Below are 14,667 nucleotides of genomic sequence, written 5' to 3'. Positions count from 1 at the left end.
AAAAGATTTTGAGAATATGGAAACTATAAGCGAGATTGAAATGAAAGCAAGCTTTGAGATACCTTAGTTACTGAACAACTGGAAAAAAATGGTGTGGTCAGCTGAAGATTTTTGATGAAACAAGACTGAAGATTTTTGATGAAACAACACCCTCTGCTTGCAGGCAAGTCCAGGCTCAGAGCAGACCCTGCCAGCTTGGCAGAAGAGGTCCAAAGAGGAGTTTTTAGAGTTTAAAATGTAGCACAGTATGGTAATGTAGTGACTCTTATAAGCTGTATAGAAATGCTAAAAGATTTGTATGTTGTACTAGATTGGTTAGTGGGAATCAGAATATTCAACACAGAAGAAGATTTATTGTATTGTAACGGGAACTTCGCTCTCTTAGCTCTTGCCTCTTACCCTATTTATTCTCTTACCCCTTTTACTCTCTTGCGCTTTTACTCTCTCACCCTCTCATCCTCTCTACCCCTCTCTTCTCTCAGGCCTGCTCTGAGCTGTGGCTGGCAGCTCCCAGCAGGGCCCTGCACTTGGCCCCTTGCAATAACCCACAAGTTCCTGACCTGGCTGCAGAGATCTCTCGTCTCCATCCATCCGTCCATCCTACCCCCCGACACTCCGTTACAAAAAGAGAAAAGCTTTACATTTTATTACACAAACAGGCACATTTCAGCTGGAAATTTTTCCTGCATTGCCCCATTCAAACAAATCCAGCTGTGAACATGATGGAAAAGCCTCAGCACACAGTCAGACATCCCAAAGTGTGGGAGTCCTGCAGATGGGACAACCTGATCCCCTCTGAGCTGACCTGATGGCCATCCCTCCTGTCCAGCCTTTCTCATGGTGCTTTACCATCTCCCTTTCCACAAAAACCCTGGACCCAGAGCAGATTTCACCAGTGAGAACTGAACATTTGGAATCCCAGGCAACACCTGGCAGAAGGGAGGGACTCCCAGTTCTGAACTGTGGAGTGACTTGGAGTCACAAATGTGACAATTCCACCTACCCCTGGCTTTCCATGCACAGAAATGCCGAACCTGAATTTAACTCCAAGACAGGGTTTCCCACTAAATATGGCTCTTTGTCCCTGGTTCAGTGTGTACCCAAAGATCAGCACTATTTCAGAAGAGCTGTGCTGCCAAGAGATGCAGCAGCACACAGGTTTCAGCTTTTCCTACATTACTCTGTCACATCCAAATTGATGTTTCTCATTTTTAAAATTTTTTTCATTAATTTAATTAAAACTTAAATAAAATCTGGTTTTGGAAATGCTTACACATTTCCAGTAACTCTGTAGGTTTTATATTTGATTTACTGAGAATTGCAGTGGGGATTTTTCACCTGTGACTCCCAGTGGTGCAAACTGCAAAACATGAGTTCATGTTGAACTGTCTGCTGGGAAAACAAAGTGGTCTGAGACTTGAATATTATCATTTGCACTCCCATTGATTACATCCATCAATTTAAACACTCATCACCAGGCTGTAAGCAGAGCATGTACCCTGTGGTTACATCTGCCAGAGATTCCTGTACTTTTGGTTTCTTGCATTAGAAAATAAGTTGTGTCCAAGAAGTGACATTTCCACGCTCCTTGACCATCACAACAGCTCTTCCATCCTTTCCACCCCACAGCCCTGTGCTGAGCGTGGTCTGGGGGATGTGAGATTTATTTTGTGCAGCTGGTGGGAACCAGAGGCTCTGTGGGCCCCATTCTGCACAAAGAACAGGAAAGTTTGGCTCACAGGGACACATGGAGGTGCCTGTGGTCTCTGGCAGGAGGGGCACAGCGCTGTCACCATGGCCATGGGACGGGACTGTTCTGCTCTCCCTGGTGAAGCAGCTCCTTCCCTGGGCAGGGGCAGCAGCTGCTGCCTTGTGCAGAGAGGTCCACAGGGCCTCCTGTGCTGCAGAAAGGGAGATCCCAGAGACACAGCTGGATTTATCAGACACAGCTGGATTTATCACACACAGCTGGATTTATCTCCTCCTGACTCCAAAGGTGCAGCTATCCCCCCACCCAGAGCGAGGTCTGAAGGTGCCCCAGAAGTGGCTCAGGAGACACCGAGCAGAGCCAAGGCCCACAGCACATCACCACAGCACACATCATCTCTGTCACCCTGGTTTTTTAAGATTTTCTAAGCCTTCTGATGTTGACGTTCTTGTAGCGAACTTTCTTACACACTTTCTGTAAATAACTCATTGTTTTACATTCCTTTATAGAGGAGGAGAAAGTTGATGGACTGTTGGTCTGTCCAGTGTCATTGGAGAGGTGGCACTGTCACCCTCCAATCCACTGTCACCCTTAGAAAACTATAAATGTTAGAGTCAGAAAATAAACTTCCCTTTTTCCTTCTCCTTGAGAACAGCTGTGTGTGCTTGTGTTCCTTCATGCCCTATAACAACACATCTCCCCTTTTCCCTGGGTCTTCTCACAGAGTTCCAGCAGAAAAATGTTTTAAAATTCCTTCTGTCACTGAGCACAGCTCCCTTGTCCTCAGGTATGGGAATGACTCTTGTCCCAGGCTCTGAGATGAGGTGCCAGTTCTCATGAACCCTTTATCTCCTTACACCCAGGAATTAAAATCTACTTATACCTTATCAATCCAAGGCTCTGGAGGCTTTCCAGTCTGGATCATGGCCAGTGTGATACAGTCACAGTGTCCATCTCACAGACTGGCCTTGCAAGCCCCTTGTGCAGCTTGCTGAGGGAAAGTTTGGCGAGTTGGGATTATTTCCACAGTCTTGTCAAGCTTCCCAGGAATATTGTAATGATGAGCTCTCCACTCTGCTTTTCCAGAGATTCCCTGTGCCACCTTTGGAAACTCACTCCCTCCCTCTGCATCTAATGAAATTAAACTTGTCTTCTCCCATCAGAGAGGATCCCTGTGTCCTGTCAGAGCCTGGAGCTTCACATCCCCATATGTCAGTGCAAACACAGCTTCCCACAGAGCAAGGACCTCCTGTTCCACCTGATCCCAGCAGATTTTAAAGATTTAACTTTAGGCTCCCCTAAAATTTGGGCTTCAGCCTCCAAGAGTCTCCTGCGCTCTCCCTAGAGCCACAGGCCACCCGGGAATGTGGAACACACCAGCATCCTGAGACAGCACCAGCCCCATGGCAGGACCCGTGTGGTCACCCAGAGGGGAGCAGATCCAAGGCATTCCAGAAGCCTGGAGCCTGGTCCCTATGGTCCTTGAGAGCCACAGGTAATTTCTATCTCTTCCCAGAGCTGCTGGGACACAGCTGGGGGCTGCCACCTTCCCCCACAGCCCAGTCAGTCCTGGGATTTCAGAACGGGCTCCATGTGCCCAGCCCTGGATCCCAGAGTGTCCTAGAGGTGAGCACAGCCCGGACAATGTGCACACGGGGACGAGCGCTGTCCCCAGCCTCCCCCAGCGCCCCAGGGCACGGCAGGGGCTCTGTCCCCTGCAGGAACCTCAGGGGTCTCTGCCTGTCCCGTCCCCTGGCAGGGACACGCTCTGCCCCGTGGCCGCTCCCTGAGCGGCGGGGATGGATGTGCGGGGCTGCACCGCACCCTGCAGGCGCGGCCACGCACGGCTCCCGCTCACCGTGCGCACTCACACACCGCCCGGAGCCCTCGGGACACGGGGACCCTTCCATCCCCCGGGCTCCAGCTCACCGTGCGCACTCACACACCGCCCGGAGCCCTCGGGACACGGGGACCCTTCCATCCCCCGGGCTCCATCTCACCGTGCGCACTCACACATCACCCGGAGCCTTCGGGGCACGGAGACACTGGGACACGGCCCGACCCTTCCATCCCTCGGCCCCATCGCAGCGTGTCCCCACAGCAGGACGTGGGGAGGAGTAGCCCCAGCCCCAGTCCCCTGCAGCAGTGACAGCCCCAAACCCTGTCCCCTGCAGCAGTGACAGCCCCAGCCCCGCAGGTCGCAGCGTGCGCGGCCCTAGCTGTGCGCGGGCCCGGAGGGGTCGGGCGCGCTCCCGGCCGCGCAGCTCCCCCGTAGGCGGGAACGCGCGCGGTGCGGCCCGGGGGGCAAGCAGGGACACGCGTGGCCCCGGTCCCGGTCCCGCAGACAGGCAGGGACACGCGTGGCCCCGGTCCCTCAGACGGGAAAGGACACGCGTGGCCTCGGTCCCTCAGACGGGAAAGGACACGCGTGGCCCGGGTCCCTCAGACATCCTCCCAAGCGCGGACACCACGGCCTCAGACACACGCAGGGACCGCGAGTGCCCCTGCCCCGCGAGCAGGACACGCGTCCCCCCGGCCGCTCCACCTCCCTTTCCCTCACGCGTGTGTTCTCCGTTCCTCCCATCCCGATCCCCTCCCGGGCAGTGTCCCCGGTGCCCGCTGTGTCCCCGGTGCCCGCTGTGTCCCCGGTGCCCGCAGTGTCCCCGCCATCCCCCCGGGGCCGCCGCGGCCTCACCTGGAGCGCTGCGGGCGGCGGGAGTGCGGCGGGGCGGGCGCTCCGCGGGTTACATACGGCCCGCGCCCTATAAGAGCGCCGTGCGGGACGGAGCCGCCCGCAAGAGCAGCAGCAGCAGCAGGAGGAGGAAGAGGAGGAGGAGGTAGGTGGTGGGAGGGGGCGGCACTCCCCGACCCCGGTCCCTGCTGTGGGGGGCTGCGAGGGGAGGATGCTTCCCACCTGCAGTTAACCCTCGGTTTCCTCTACTCCACCCTGTTACAGGGGCAGGAAAGTGCAGCCAGGTTCCCTCCTCGCCCCTCTTTCCCCCGCTGGGAATTGCAGTTCTGATGTTTCAGTTTCCAGGGGACGGGATTTTTTTTCTTTTTCTATGGAAAATACCAATCTGCAGCCCTGAGCGACCCAGCTAGGATTGCTGCTAGCCCCAGCTAGGATTGCTGCTGGCTCTGCCACCAGGAGTTTTTTGGCTGAGCACTTCCAAAAAAATCCTTTTATCTTGATTCATTCTGGGGCAGGACAACTGAGATTCTGTAAGGAGAAACTTCTGGGGTTTGAGCAAACTTTCTGCCTCCTTTGTCTTTCTCTCCTCCAGATCCAGACTATTTTAAAATACAAGATTAACTTGTCTGCTTCTGCTGAACTGCTGATCCTTCCTTGGAGATGTTTCCAGCTTTTCCCCCCTCCATATGCTGTCCCACAGGTCCCCTCTAAGGTCACAGCAGTGCTTCAGTGTGGAGGGTGCTTCCCAAGGTGCAACAAGTTCAGTTTCTCCTGCTGTGAGCTGTAGGCAGCACTTTTCCACTTAAAAGCTGCAAAAATGCCAAAGAACTGCAAAAACGCTGGAAGGGCAATCAAGGGAGGAAGATGGACAGACGGCAAAAGAGTTGTTTCCCTGGAAATTCTCTATAAAACAAGTCGCAGAGTATGGAAATGCAAACATCCATTGGTGTTGGTTGAAAGTTAAATTTAGATTTAACAAGACAGCATTCTCCATGCTATGTTCTGGTTTTTAAAGTTTTAAACTCCGAAGAGTTGTGTTTTGGTGAACACACACTTGGAAATATTTCCTGCTTCATTGTATCTCGTAGGAAATTTGGGCAAAGGTACCAGGAACAAGTGGAATTCAAGCCATTATGATTTAATCTGTCCTAGGTTAAACTATTTATTTATTTCTTTTCTTGCAGCAGCTCTGACTGTTTTGTGGGCACTTTTGCTGGGCTTCAGGAGCATCAGGAATCAGCTGCAGCTCCTCTTGCCAGGTAAATACACTTGAAGGCTGCCTCTCTCCAGGTTTGGCTTTCCAAGGAAAAAACCCAAAGCTGTTACAGCAAAATGGCCCCAAAGAAGATTTTTAAGAGCACCCAACAGCTCTGTCAGTCTGTAGCAGTCAAGCTAAATTCAGAGCCATTGTAAAATCCCAATCTCTGTTCCACTCTTTGCTGTTATTATCTGGGTTACTGGACAGAAAATAGTTCTCAAATCAAATATTGCTTTATGTATTGAAAAGCAATTCAGCTGCCTAATCAAACTGTTTTATGATAATTATTGTGGTCTCCACTCATTTCCAGGGATTTGGGACCAGCTTTTTGTGGCTGAATTGCTCTGGGTTGGATCTTACCCAAAAATATGGTTAAAACTGTTTTTGGAAAATGAGAATAAAATCACCTGCTCTGTAAAGGAACAGAATAAAATGCTGCTTGGACACGAGTCAGATCAGCTCTGGCATTCCCTGACTTTAGCAAACTTCCTGGGGCAGCTATTACATGCAGAGAGGCAATTAAATAAGCAAAACATGAGGACTAAGCATATTATCAGTTTTGGTAGAAAAGATCTAACCCAGGCACAGGAATAAGGTGTGTAATTGCTGGAAGTGGAGTGCCAGAGGAAGTTCAAGGTCATCTGTGTAAATTACACACACCTTTTAATTTTATATAATTCAGCTTCTTTTAGCCTTGAGATGTGCTCACAGAGTTTTGAGTGTTCTTTGGACCCTCATGCTGGGAATAGGGGCTGCTTCTGGCCCCTCTCAGCCAAGTGCAGCACCAATCCTTCCTCTTCCTCCTTCGTCAGACCAACAGCTCGTGGGGAAAATCTTCTTGGAGGAAATGGGCAGGAATGGGAGAAATGGGCTTTGTTCCACTTGGCACTGCTGGCCCCTGGCTGGGGATCATTTTGCTATTGTGAAATCCATGTTTTCAGCGGTTCCTTGTCATTTTGAAGGAAAACACTTCTGCGTTCTTTCCCCACTGGGAAGTTCCCCAGTGGGCTTGGGCATTTCCACCCCAAAGAGGAAAGCCCTGGCTGCACCTGCTGGAGGGAAAGGCCTGGCCCTGTGCAGGCAAGCGCTGCTCGACAGGTTCCTGCTCTGGGGCTGCTCCTCAGGACAAGGGCTTGTGGCTCCTCGGGTGCCACAGCCCCTCGGGCTGCTGAGCCTGCCCCAGGCACCTCCTCTCCTCTCCTCCACGGAGGGTTTTGGGTGGCGTGTCCTCTGCTGGGAGTGTTCTGAGCGCTCTGCCCGCCTCGCTGCCAGCGTCACATTTCCTTGTCCCTCGGGGGACCCTTCAGCTGAACCTCCCTCACTGGTTATTCCAGAACCGAGCCGCCACCGGCTGGAGGTGTCCGGGCAGGGCAGCGCAGGGTCCCGGCTGTCACTGCTGTCTCCCGCAGGCTCCTGGAGGAGGGGCAGGATGACTCTTTTCGATGGCGTCTACCCCTTCTACCCGCAGCAGAGGAAGGCTGCCGTGTTCGACATCAGCACCATCACAGTCACCGTGGTGTTCCTGACGCTGGCTTGCAGCTTCCTGCTCATCACCCCGGGCATCCGCGGCCGGGTGGTGCGTGACCCCGGGCATGGGGGCCCTGGGTGCTGGGACCCCGGGCATGGGGGCTCTGGGTGCTGGGACCCCGGGCATGGGCAGCCCTGGGTGCTGGGACCCCGGGAATGGGCAGCTCTGGGCGCTGGGACCCCGGGCATGGGGGCTCTGGGTGCTGGGACCCTGGGAATGGGCAGCTCTGGGTGCTGGGACCCCGGGCACGGGCGGCCCTGGGTGCTGGGACCCCGGGCACGGGCGGCCCTGGGTGCTGGGACCCCGGGCACGGGCGGCTCTGGGCGCTGGGACCCCGGGCACGGGCGGCCCTGGGTGCTGGGACCCCGGGCATGGGGGCTCTGGGTGCTGGGACCCCGGGCACGGGGGCTCTGGGTGCTGGGACCCCGGGCACGGGGGCTCTGGGCGCTGGGACCCCGGGCATGGGCAGCTCTGGGTGCTGGGACCCCGGGCACGGGCGGCTCTGGGCGCTGGGACCCTCCCGGGGTTCAGGGGGAGGCAGGAGCAGAGGCAGGGCTGTTGCTGCTGTTGCTGCTGCCTCATGTCCCACCTCTCTCCCTGCAGAGGCTCTACTGGACTCTCCGTGTTCTCTTCAGCCTCTTCGTGGGAGTGGTGATTGTCGGTGAGTGCTGGGCAGCCCCTGGGGATGGATGGCTCAGGGCAGTTCTGGGGATGGATGGATGGATGGCTCAGGGCAGTTCTGGGGATGGATGGATGGATGGCTCAGGGCAGTTCTGGGGATGGATGTCTCTGGGGATGGATGGATGGCTCAGGGCAGCCCCCCAGGGATAGCTCTGGGGGAAGGATTGAACCCTGGAGCTGGGAAATGTGAGCTGAGGGGCACAACCACAGCTGGTCGTGGGGTCTACCTTAGCCTTGCTCTTCAAAGCGGTCACACAGTTCCCAAAATGGCTTTCCCTTCCCTTCCTTTCCCCTTCCCTGGGCTGAGGGCGCTTGGAGGTGCCCGTGGTTACTACTGGGAGTTTTGCTGGTGTAACTCAAACCCAGCTCCCTCAGGCTGCACAGCCCCACGTTCCTCCAGCTGTGTGTGCAACCTGACACGGGCAGGGTGCAGGAACAACCTGACAGGCAGGGATGAACTGCAAAGAGCAGGTTTATTCTCATTACCTCGCCCTGCAGGGGACCCTCAGAGCAGCACTGGGTAGGGACAAGGAGGGCACTGGCACCAAGGGTCACCAAACCTGCTGTTTTCACCTGTGCTGCAGGGATTTGTGCAGGTGCAGCTCACTGATGTACTTTGATATTCCCTTGTTCAATAGGCGCTCCACTTCCCCAGCACACAAGGCTAGACAGTGCTCACTGTGATCTCTGGCTTTTGCTACACCCCAGCTGCACATTGGTTGATGTGTTTACAGTCCTCCTCACCAGTTTTCCATTATTTCCCCCACTCTGTGAGCCCTCTTGTGCTGCAGCCAGGCGTGTTTGGAGATTGTGAGGAGCCTGGCAGGGATGTGGAGGGAGCAGGTTGGAATAAAGCACAGGCAGGGCAGCGATTGCAGCGGTGGGGTAAAGACCTGCCAAGGAGCAAGGTCAGAGGAGATGAAGGAGAGGATTTAATTTAGTAAAAACCAGGAAATCTTCTGTAATAACTGATGGTGGAAACCAGGCAGTGGGATTTCCAGCTCAGGCAACAGGATGGGTAAGAAAGGATGTACCGAGGGGGTAGAAGATGCCAGGTGGCAAGAGAAGCCAGCCCTGACCCTAAACCAAAGCATCCCTCCTGCTGTGAAGGACAAGGTGGATTACAGGACTGCTCAGAGAGGGATGATGGAGAGGGATAATGATAACCTAAAGATTCAGCTCTGATTTGACCAGGCACCAGGATTAGGTAGCCAGGCTGGGACCAGCTGTGGGGCCCAGGGACCATCCCAGCGTGTGGGGTGGCACCAGAGCCGCCTGAGAACCGGGTGCCAGGCTGGAGGTGGCACAGGGGTGGAGGCCAGGGCTGGTCCCACAGCCACAGCCAGCTCAGCCCTGCAGAGCCTCCAGCAGCACTCGGGGACAGGGCTGCAGTCGGGCTCTGCTCGGGCACAGGGAAGAACAGATTGTTCTGGAGCAGCGTCAGAGTTTCTGCCTGGCAGCAGCAGGGCACACTCACCCCTGCAGCCAAAAACATTCCTGTGGAGCTCCCACTGCATCAATGCCCTCACAAGTTGACTCAGCAACCGAACATTTTCTCAGGAGGGTTTTGTTCAGCCTGACATCAAACCATCGGCTCTACCTTCCCCGTTGGAAAATGAAGCCCACTGCAAAGTGCAAGTGCTTCAGAAGAGGATACCCTGCTCCCAAAGACAAACACCAGAAAAGCTTCCAATTTTTCTTTTTTTTCCCAGCTGCAATGACTGCCCAAGCTGTGATGGCACTTCCCACCCCTCTCAACCTCTCCTTTTGACAATGACTTTTACTGTTCACTGACAGTGCAATTCAGGGAGCTGGATGTGGGAAATGAGACTCACCCCTGTTCCTGTGGCTGACAGACAGGCTCATCTCTGAGCCCTGGCTGCTGTGGGGCTTGCCATGGTGGGCAGCTTGCAGGGAAGCTCTGGAGAGGATGTCCAAGGAGGAATCAGATCAGGATGTCCATGCCTGGGGATCAGAGCTCCGCTGTTCCCGGATCCAGGGAGTGGATGCTTGGCAAGGGGAGGACCTGAGCTCTGCAGGGTGTGGGAGCTGGTTGGGGCACGTCCTGGTGGCTGAATCAGCATTCCTGCCCTCCTAACACTCCCTTCCAGTGCCATGGTGGGAATGCTGCCACTCACCTGTGATTCTCCCCTTGAGCACAGCAAAGCCTGGACCTGCTTTAACCCCAGCTTTATTTTTCCTGGCAGTTGTGCAGTTCACCAGGGACTGGCAGAGTGGCTGGGTGCAGGCCAACACCTCCTACAAGTCCTTCAGCCCCGCGCAGGTGAGCGCTGACATCGGGCTGCACATCGGCCTGGCCGGGCTCAACGTCACGCTCAGGGGTGAGTCTGGTGTCCCCACCTGCGCCTCTGCAGCGGCCCCAGCAGCTCCACAGCTGCCCTGCAGGGCCCCGGCTCTGTCTGGAGGCCCCTGGGCCCTGCTGTGCCCGTGCTGCTGCTGGCAGTGCCCAGGGCTGGCCCCGCAGGAGCTCAGCTGGTGCCGCCCGCAGGAAAGCCCGTGGAGCAGATCAACGAGACCATCAACTACAACGAGCACTTTCCCTGGAGCTTTGGGGCAGACTATGACCACAGCTACAGCCAGGGGCTGCAGAAGGGGCTGCCCAGCCCCATCCTGTACGTGGCAGAGAAGTTCAGCTCGCAGAGCCCCTGTGGGCTGCACGGGCAGTACCGCATCGCCGGGCACTACGCCTCAGCCATGCTCTGGTGAGCCCTCCTGCCCTGTCCTGCTGCCAGCATGGGGCTGTGGGGAGCCTAGCTGCCCTTCCCCATGGCCTTTGGGATGGGTGGGATTGCATCCTGCCAGGGGGGAAGCTGTGTGCATGGAGGGGGCCCTGCCAGGCACTGCAGACACTTTGGGATGAGCAGAAGTTCTGGTTCTCCCTGCTGGACAAATCCACAGCGTGGGCACAGGAGAGAGGAACGTGCTGCAGGTCCTTGCTGTGGTGTGGTGATGGTAGCAGAAGTCCATCCCCATGGATGGAGCTGAAGCTGCTGTCCTTGGTGGCCCAGAGAGGGCCATGGACACATGAAGAACTCTCCCAGCCCTTTCTGTGAGAGGGTTTTGTACCTAGGATTGGATCAGGTGGGGAAAAGATCCTGCTGCTGTTATTGTGGAGCTGATCTCGACTCTTTGGCAAGGTCAGAGATCTGTCAGTGCCCACCTGGGCTGGGGGAGAGCTGTCCCCAGCTGGCAGGAGATGGTCCCTCCCACCACGGGCTGGCCACCAAGAACCATTGCAGGGCTGCTCTCCCTGCTTGGGGTTTGACAGCAGGGACACAGAAAATGGGGAAGAAGCCTGGTTCTACCATGGAACAAGAGCTCCTGGTCCATAGCTGAGGCTTTCCTCTGTAGCCCAGCTCCTCAGGAAGTGCAGAGCTACTGCACATGACCTTTGCCTGCTCCTGGTGCTGCTCTCAGGGACCAAGCTGCCCCATGTAACTGGGATGGTCCAGATACACTGAGGGGGCTGCCACAGCCTCCTTGGGGCTGGTGCTGTGTGTGGGCTGAGCAATGGGAGGAGGAGATCTGTGTTTCTGCTTCTGGATGTAGCAATGGGAGCCTTGCATGTGCCCTTGCTCAGCGTGGGGATTAGGGATCATTCCTGCCTGCCCACAGAGCTTCTCCGCCTCCTGCAGTGCCCTGGGAGCCCAGACTGCTCCCAACACATGGAAATCCTCACACAGAGCATCCTAATCCACGGCACTCTCACCACTCATCTCTTGGTCTCCTCCTGCCTCCAGGGTCGCCTTTTGCACGTGGGTCATGTCCAACATCCTGCTCTCCATGCCTGCCCTGGTTTATGGAGGATACATGCTCCTGGCCACAGGGGCCTTCATGATCTTCTCTCTGCTCTCCTTCTCCACCGTGAGGAGCTCCCCAGTGTGCCTGATCCAGATTGGGACCAGCACCCTGCACGTGGCCTATGGGGCATCCTTCTGGCTCATGCTAGCAGTTGGTGAGAACATTGGGGGCCCCAGGGAACACCACTGAGTGCCAGGGCTTCCCCCCAAAGTGGGAAGTGCAGCTCCCCAGAGCCCCAGCGTGTGCCTTGGCACACAGATCCTGGGAGGGGTGGGAAAAGGAGAAACACCATCCTCATCTCAAGGCATTCACAGCTCCTGATCATTGGGATCACCCTCCTGGGTTTCCAGACCTGTGTCTGGGCTCTGAGGATGCTCAGAACAGCTCATACAATGCAAGGCCACCTTCCATAAGGAAAGGCATTGTCCTCTGGCAGGGACAATCCAAGGGGTGCCAGGACCCCATCAGAGTGTGTGTTTGTTGCCAGGCCTGCTCTGTGTCGTGGCTGGGATCACCGTCGTGGCAATGCACCACCTCAATCTGGACCTGCTGAAAACTTTCTTTGATCTCCGTGAGGACAAAGCAGAGGAGCACCAGGAGATGCTTCAGGTGTTCATCAACCCTCACTTTGTGAGCAAGAGCCTGTCTCCTTCTGAGCCCTCTGAAATCAACAGTGTCTAGAAGAAAGTCCTCACTCTTTCCCTGAGGATGGACCCAAAAGGGCAGAACAAATTCTCCTTGGTGTCCCCAGAGATGCATTTCCCCATCCAGCTGCCTTTGAGCCCACTCTGGGATGGGGCCTTGCTGGGAATCCTTCCCAGCCTGGGTCTCCTGTGACTCCCTCTGGAAGGGGCAGGCTGGGCTGGAGGCTGCCAGAGCAGCTCACAGCTCCTGAGACTGGGGCTGCACACCCACCTGGGGACCCTGTCCAGGAGAAATGTCCTCCCTGCTCCAGGCCCTTCTGCTCCAGGTCCTTCTGCTCCATTCTCCAAGGGTCTGTTCGCACTGAAACTGAGAAACAGCTCATGGCTCACATTTCTGCCTTGGAGCACCTGCCACTCCAAGAGCCTGGGGTTAAACTGCTCATTTTTTCCCCAAACATGACATTTTTTGGTTTAGGTGTATCCAGGAAAGCCAGGTATGGATCCAGCTTCTGCAGGCTGGATGCTGCAGGAGCTGGAATAAAAAAACCTGCTCCAGAAACAAAGACTGAGCAAATGTACCATGGAGTTTGCTGTGGGGGATGTGCTGATTTGATTCTTTCCACCTTCAAATTTGGCCTTTATTAGATGAAACTTGTAACCTAGCGTGGGCCAAAAGGAGAGGAAGGAGAGTGGAGGATGAAGTTCTCCCTGTCCAGCTGGAGCACACACAGACTGGCTGGGCTGGAGGGGACGGAGGGATCCTGTCCCTCTGCCCCACTCAGGTGAGACCCCACCTGCAGAGCTGCCCCAGCCCTGGGGCCAGCACAGGGAGGACACTGAGCTGCTGGAGAGAGCCCAGAGGAGGCCATGGAGATGCTCTGAGGGTGGAGCCCCTCTGCTCTGGAGCCAGGCTGGCAGAGCTGGGGGTGCTCACCTGGAGCAGAGAAGGCTCCAGGGAGACCTCAGAGCCCCTGGCAGGGCCTGAAGGGGCTCCAGGAGAGCTGGAGAGGGACTGGGGACAAGGGATGGAGGGACAGGACACAGGGAATGGCTCCCACTGCCAGGGGTCAGGGATGGATGGGATATTGAGAAGGAATTAATGCCTGTGAGGCTGGCGAGGCCCTGGCACAGGGTGCCCAGAGCAGCTGTGGCTGCTCCATCCCTGGAAGTGTCCCAGGCCAGGTTGGATGGAGCTTGGAGCAACCTGGGCTAGTGGAAGGTGTCCCTGCCCATGGTGGGGGGTGGCACAAGATGAGCTTTAAGGCCCCTTCCAACCCAAAGTAATCTGGGATTCCATATCTGAATGCTGGAAACCTGGGCACCTTCATTCCAATGAATTGTAAAGTACATCATTTCAATATTTTGACTTTTCTTCCTGAGATCCTTGCTGCTAAGTTACCCATGATGATACTTGTGTGTCACTAATGTGGTTTGTAATTCTGCACAGGAATTATTTTCAATAAAACTTTACTAAAAACCCCTCTCCTTTGAAACACTGTGGACATTTAGGGGGCCATGAAGGGCACATCTGGAGGTCACGTCTGGCAAGCCCCCAGCAGCAGCCTCCTTCCCATGGGGGCAAATGTCTCCTTGGTACACGTCAGGGTCTAAAAAACCCTCTAAGGAACCTTTGTCATGAGGAGCCCAGGAGGAACCCAGACTGGAGGTGCTGCTCAGCTCTCCCTAAATGGTTTTAGCTGCTCTCCAGGGCACTGCTGCTCCTCCTTTCCCACCTTCTCCTCTCCCTCTCTCCTGGTCTGGTTCCTCCATCATCCTCCTCAATCGTGCTCCTCTCTGCCATCCTGCTCCTCCCCTCACACTGAGAGCAGCTGTGGGGTACAGGGGGAGCACAGCTCCATCTCAGCTTCCAGGCTGCTGATGGGACACCATCCAAGGGCAGGGGGGATTTTTAAAGGTCTTCAGGGTGAGGGGGCTCTGGTGGGCTCTGCTTTTCCTTTGGTTCATCACTGTGAGTCTGCAGTTACTTGTTCTGTCCCAAGTTTGTTCTGATTTAATCTCTGTGTCCTGGGGAGGACTCAGGGTTTGTTGGGATGGACTGAGGGGAAGGGCAGTAAAACAGAAAAAAATTAAAAAAAAAAAAAAAAAAAAAAACCAAACACAAAAACCCACCCAAAACCCAACAAATTTGGTTGTATTTGAGACACTTTTCCAGATCTGGATATTCTCATCACTTGGTTCTTGCCATGTCCCTTCCCAGCTGGGCTCCTGATGGATTTGGTGGATTCAGGAGCAGCCCTGCAGGCCTTGCCCTGCCTGCTGATGGGACACCATCCAAGGGCAGGGGGGATTTTTAAAGGTCTTCAGGGTGAGGGG

The 14,667-nt window shown here is 55.4% G+C and overlaps 1 protein-coding gene across 1 annotated transcript; it reads left to right on the top strand.

The window, feature by feature from the left end:
- The first annotated feature begins 7,087 nt into the window (after positions 1-7,087).
- DUOXA2 (dual oxidase maturation factor 2) lies at positions 7,088-12,370 on the top strand. The gene is made up of 6 exons (XM_030955443.1): positions 7,088-7,234; positions 7,790-7,847; positions 10,075-10,209; positions 10,377-10,590; positions 11,629-11,843; positions 12,177-12,370. The coding sequence occupies exons 1-6, from the start codon at positions 7,088-7,090 to the stop codon at positions 12,368-12,370; spliced, it is 963 nt and encodes a 320-aa protein (XP_030811303.1).
- Positions 12,371-14,667: the final 2,297 nt, after the last annotated feature.

This window comes from Camarhynchus parvulus, chromosome 10 (assembly GCF_901933205.1).
Source record: "Camarhynchus parvulus chromosome 10, STF_HiC, whole genome shotgun sequence".
Taxonomy (NCBI): domain Eukaryota; kingdom Metazoa; phylum Chordata; class Aves; order Passeriformes; family Thraupidae; genus Camarhynchus; species Camarhynchus parvulus.
The sequence above is the reverse complement of the archived record's forward strand: the minus strand, read 5'-3'. Positions and strand labels throughout refer to the sequence as shown.

Excerpts from the sequence above, each read along its gene's own strand:
- DUOXA2 (XM_030955443.1), top strand. The coding sequence starts at position 7,088 with ATGACTCTTTTCGATGGCGTCTACCCCTTCTACCCGCAGCAGAGGAAG. Across the intron at positions 7,235-7,789 it reads CGGGCATCCGCGGCCGGGTG|AGGCTCTACTGGACTCTCCG; the intron begins GTGCGTGACCCC and ends CTCTCCCTGCAG. Across the intron at positions 7,848-10,074 it reads CGTGGGAGTGGTGATTGTCG|TTGTGCAGTTCACCAGGGAC; the intron begins GTGAGTGCTGGG and ends TTTTCCTGGCAG.